This window comes from Mytilus californianus, unplaced genomic scaffold (assembly GCF_021869535.1).
Source record: "Mytilus californianus isolate M0D057914Y unplaced genomic scaffold, xbMytCali1.0.p SCAF_22, whole genome shotgun sequence".
NCBI lineage: Eukaryota > Metazoa > Mollusca > Bivalvia > Mytilida > Mytilidae > Mytilus > Mytilus californianus.
This window is the reverse complement of record NW_026262671.1, coordinates 1,872,248-1,878,156: the sequence shown is the minus strand read 5'-3', so window position 1 is coordinate 1,878,156 and position 5,909 is coordinate 1,872,248. Positions and strand designations below refer to the sequence as shown.

The 5,909-nt window shown below is 31.6% G+C and overlaps 1 protein-coding gene across 1 annotated transcript; it reads right to left on the bottom strand.

The window, feature by feature from the left end:
* Positions 1–311: 311 nt before the first annotated feature.
* LOC127732082 (uncharacterized) lies at positions 312–5,433 on the bottom strand. Its single transcript, XM_052241137.1, has 3 exons — positions 4,963–5,433; positions 3,017–3,966; positions 312–1,187 (listed from the first exon to the last, which is right to left on the bottom strand). Exons 1-3 carry the CDS (start codon positions 5,242–5,244, stop codon positions 1,043–1,045), a joined length of 1,377 nt encoding a protein of 458 aa, XP_052097097.1. The 5' UTR covers positions 5,245–5,433; the 3' UTR covers positions 312–1,042.
* Positions 5,434–5,909: the final 476 nt, after the last annotated feature.

The following is a 5,909-nucleotide window of genomic DNA, read 5'->3' as shown; positions in this document are numbered from 1 at the left end:
ACAACATCATTCGAAATAAACTTCATCAGAAACAGTTTTTTTGGTACGGAAGGTACCAATGGATGAAAGAAAACGGGCGAACGCAATGAAAAGAAAACTTACAGATACATTACATAATGATAACAATATGAGATTGATTTTCAAAATAAAATACCTTAAATTAGTTCAAACTGCCTATGTAAATTGTGACAACTCATTTGACCAGAAACAAATCATACAAATTTAGTCCCAACAAGAGTTTTAATAAATTCTGTTGAAGTCGAAAATCAATATAAAAGAATCGATGTAACATATTTACAAGGACGAGGAAATGGCATACTATACCATCTAAGTATATTTAATACGTGTAATACAAACATTAGAAAATTCATAAACTATATCAAATTAAAAAAAAATATATCCTCAATTTTGTTTTGAAGAATATCCGTATCAATTTTATGCTTCTATCTATCCAATAGACTATATTCATATTCAAAATCTTCCTTTTCCTCACTCCCTTCAGTATATGAATGTCTAACAATGTGATTTTAACACATAATCAAGTATGTGAATATTAGAATATAAAAGATATATTGACAATGCGATAAAAAATAAACGCAATATTTTGCTAGACAAACAAGCTTCAGCGGGCATGCATCTTATATATATCTACATCAAATAATTGATCACATTTTTATTTGTGCATCTCCTACATATTTCTGATTTTATCAGTTTATGTTATTGCGTCACAGTAAGAACAGATTGTTCAATAACGTCGTTTACTCTGAAAGTCTTAAGATCGACCGCTGCATTGCATTCATTAAAATGAGTTTGAAATAATTCTTTACCTGTAAGACAATAAATGGTAAAGACACCTTTTGATCTAATCCGGACCAGCTAAAACTGAAGCGGCAATCATACAGAAAACAAAAATACTTATAGATTTAAGTCTATCAATCATTACAACAAATTATGTATTTGTTATTTTTAAATTTTGAACAAAAATATGAAAGTTCAAACACATAACATGATAGCTCTGGATATGTTAGATTCCTTCAGTATTTTAATCCATGATTACTTGCGTCCTTACGTCAGGTCGGAAATATGTATCCACAAACTCTTTGACATCTGCGTAGTTTTTCTCATCACCACTAGCATATATCTTCAATGTATCATCTTCAAATTTGAAATTTCTAATTAGTTCGTTTCTGCAACGACAAATTAAAAGTTTACGATTAAATTATTTTAAGTATTATCATAAACTGAGTGCAAAATCGGATTTCATTGGAATACAATCAAAATTCGACATTTCGACATTTTTAGTTGCATTGTATATAAAGGTACTACAACTTGAGTCACAAAGAGCAAACCATTGATAACATATTTGCCGTGTTATAACTAACACTGTAAACCAGTGTGAAACATACACGTATTGTACTTTGTTATGCATTTACTTGTATTTTTTGGTACCAAATCGTGTTCAAATCAAAGGATACACTGCAGATTAGATCCACTTATGATTAATTCCTGAAACTTTGACACAAACTTTGATTCGTAACGTTTGCGTCTGGAAATTAAAATATACTTCCAAGATACATATTTCATTATTATTTCGGTTATCATTTTACATAGAGTTGTCATCTTCACTGTGACACCTATTTAAATCTTGAAGAAGGAGTAACAGTAAAGACAAATTGATCAACACAGACAGTGATCAGTCGGAGAATATGCTACCTACTAAGCAATTTTCATTTTTGTGCACATCATTGACAAAGTAAGGTTGGTATCTCAATGTTTAGAAAAAAAATAATGTGCTAATGATAAGACAATCACCTTATGCGAAACGGTTCAAACAGTATTTGAATGTTCTTAAGGGAATACATTGATAGAATTCAGGGCACCAGAAAAACGTTTCTAATATAGCAGTCCGAACTAGACATGTTAGATAGACTTCCCTTTGAACATTTAATTTTTTTCACAGTCTCTATCTTACCTAGCAAGGCTGAATTCTGAATATATAAATCCTTTACTTAAAGAAACATTTATATTGTCCAAACTGCTGGACTTGTATGGTACTTAATCTTGGTATACGTATGCCAAGAATAGTTCACCCAACCCAGACCTCTTAGATAAATTTAACAATTGTAGAGACTTGAATTAAAGAAACTCTTTAAAGCCCTTGATTAAAAATCAATTTAAAGAAAAATATAAAAAATATTTTTGAGAATAGAATAACTAGTTATAATGAAAATAGTAAACTGTTACTTTATAAAAATTTATAACTTAGCTTGGATAGGGAAATTTATTTAGCTTCCAATGACTTTTCTATAAGAAAATGCTTCACTAAGTTAAGAATTAGTGACCATAAATTAGAAATAGAAAAGGGTCGCTTTATAACATTCCTAGAAAGGATAGAATATGTAAACCGTGCCACTTGCCGGAGGAGGAAAAATACTTCCTCCTTGAATGTAAAATTAACACTTATGTATACAAGTCACATTACCTGAAGATCTGTAAAAGCAGTGAAAGCGCTAGTGAAAGTGATGAATTGAAACCGTTATTATCTGTTATTAATTTTCTTATATGTTACCAGCATACGGAATCTACTTAACTTTTCTTTATATATATATATATATATATATATATATATATATATATATATATATATATATATATATATATATATATATATATAGATAATTTAATACTGTAGATTCATTTATTTTCGTGGGTACCAATTTGCATGGATTGCGGAAAATTGCCAAAGTGTGCATACAAACGCATACACAATTTTTAATTTGTTGAACAATTCAATTAGTGGTTTGCCTTTACATTTGAAATCCACGTAAATTTGTATCCAAAAAATAACAATTAATCTACGCTAGTACCCAACCTATTTCCTTAGAATCTTCGTTGAATAATGATAAAGGTAATGATGTTGAAAAAAATGTAGTTTTTGAAGGCCACACTGCATTTTAAAACATTTACTAATCTCTATAACAAAAAGGTAACATAAAAGTAGTACTGCTTAACTTACTTTCCAGCAATTGTTTGGAATTCATGTTCTATACTCTCCTTTCTGATCAAATGTTCCTTTTCACCAAAAATTCGACGTAGTTCTATGTCAGAGTTTTCCAGAGCTATTTGGATCGCCTTAAATCTTGGTATTACATCAGAACGGAACTTTTTGACTACTTCTTGTATTATTTTATCTTTATTTTGGTGTATCTGGGTTATCATTTTACAAGCAACTTCATCTCTGAAAGATATACTGTTGATCTCAGTTCCTGAGAAAAAGATTATTATTGCACTTATAAGCCATCCAACTGGACCAAAAAACAAGCTGAATAAGGCAATCAAAAGATCTTTCAGAACTGTTGAGCCGATGTCTTTTAGATTGATGTACCTGAATATTGCAATAGAGAAATCCTGATTGCTAGAAAGCATTTCACGAGTGAAATGACGGATTAAGGTTTCAACTATCTCTCTCCCTAATGTTTCGCATGCAAATCTGGCGATTTTGTCTGCTGCTTCTGTAACAGTTGCTTTGTTTCGAGTGAATGATTCTTTCTCCCATTCATATGACCTTGAAGCATCCTTCAATTTATCAAGAAGGCTCACTCCCAAAGGTCCTGCCAGTAAGATTCGTTTAAGTCTTTCCGTAAACGATGGAGATAACGTATGCTGTAGAGCCAATGTAATATCAGATCCAAGGGATTGTAGATGTCGACTCAAATCATATCGTTTTTCTACAAGCTCTTGCTCAAAGTAGAGGGACATTCTTTCAAATATGTCTTCATCTTTGTCTTTGAAAATACGAAAGGTTAAAGTTTTCATATCAATACCGAGTTCTTTACCGATTTCATAACTAAGTGTGTTAAAATTTCTCAGGGATCCAGAAAACGATGTTGCAGTTACCACGAACAATGCCTTGTCAATCCAATGATCAGACAACTCTTTTTTGACTTTTTGAAGACATGCAGTGTCCTGAAAAATTATAATTTACTGAAAACTTAATTTCAAAGATGTCCATATGGTCTGTTATACAAGCATAATTCGCAAAAGCGGTGTTTTCAACCAGTAAAACAGGTATAAAAAAGAATATGTGATATGATTTCCAATGAGACAACTCTTCACAAGAGACCAAATGACACAACTATATGTCACCGTACGGCCTTCAATAATGAACAAAGCCCATACCACATAGTCAGATATAAAATATTAGGTATGCATATTTGAAATGGACTTATACTAACGTATTGACTTACCTCAACGTTATAATATTTATTATCGTTTTGACTATCTTAATCCATGTAAACTTACTGTTTACCTTGCGAGTTTTATTTAGTGTATTCCTTTCACGTAGTGTTGTCAATTTAGCGATATTTTTTAACATTGCCATATGAGCGGGAGGTTTGGCTAACCATTAAACCATGTTCAAAAAGAAAAATAACAAAAATACCGAACTCCTAGGAAAATTCAAAACGTAAAGTCCGTAAACAAATGGCAAAATCAAAAGCTCAAACACATCAAACGAGTGGATAACAACTGTCATATTCCTGACTTGGTACAGTCATTTTCTTATGTAGAAATTTGTGGATTAAACCTGCTTTTATAGCTAGCTAAACCTCTTAATTGTATGACACCGAGTTCAACCCACCATTCTTTTTTTAAATTGTCCTGTACCAGATCAGGAATATGGCAGTTGTTATGAAATAGTTCGTTTCTATGTATGCTGGCGTTTGTTTTGTTTCACTTCAGTGTTCCTATTGTTCCTCTGTTTTCATCTTATAGTTGATGTGTTTCCCTCGGTTTTAGTTTGTAACCCGGATTTGTTTTCTCTCAATCGATTTCTGACTTTTAAACAGCGGTATAATACTGTTGCCTTTATTTACATCAGTCTGCTTTATAATTGAAATATCGCATACAGATATACAGAACATTCAGAAGACGGAGAAAATAGAGATAGAGAGATTTACTCACAATGCTCGATAGATGACCATATTCCCCTGTCAAAACACACAGAAAAACATTTGGCATACTGGTTCCGTCAGCTGTGTTTAATTCTGGTGACAACGTGGTTTTCTGTGTTTTTCGGAGATTCCGTTGATAAAACACATTCATTTGCTTTTCAACATTCCCACAATAAAATAATGCACATGGATATTGCGCTAAAAACTTTAGAAGCTCGTTCCCAATTTCGTCCATCTGCACGCATGCATTCAAATTTTGTTGATGTTCTCGCAATCTAGGGAATGCATCCATGGTGTATTCAATAACATCACAATAATCTGAAACTTATTCAAAGAATATAGAGGATTTTTTTTTTATATAAAGGATAAAGAATTAACTGTGAAAATGGTTTTTAGTTAACATAACGTCATTTGTAAAATGTGACACATGTCGTTTGAACTTATTCAATACTTTATGTTAACATATAATATATAAACAAACTCTTTTTCATATAATTTCAGTAGCGTATTCTTTGCTACATGCTATACGAATGATATACATATTCCTGTCATTGTTTAAGGTGTACTAGAGATTTCCAATAAAATGACATACGTACGTAACTCGACGTACGGACCTAATGGGACGGGTTATTGCCAACCATCGAATTTGATTAAATACGTCGCGTAAGTTAAAACAAAGTATTCCAAGACTTTGAAAATCACACACTGGAATTTTCGACCATATAGAAAAAAATTATCAGGACGAAAAATGATAGAAATATTGCATTTTTATTTATCACGTGGTTTTCCAGATTCCCTTCTTTATTTTACTGACATAAAATCACGTATTAACACACGTATCCTATACCTATCATACGTACATGTACGATTCGAGTTATCTTTCATGGTTTTGATTATGACTATTATTTTTCAATATACTTTGTAGTTGAACGCCCCATTATATTTTTTTTCTGTCTT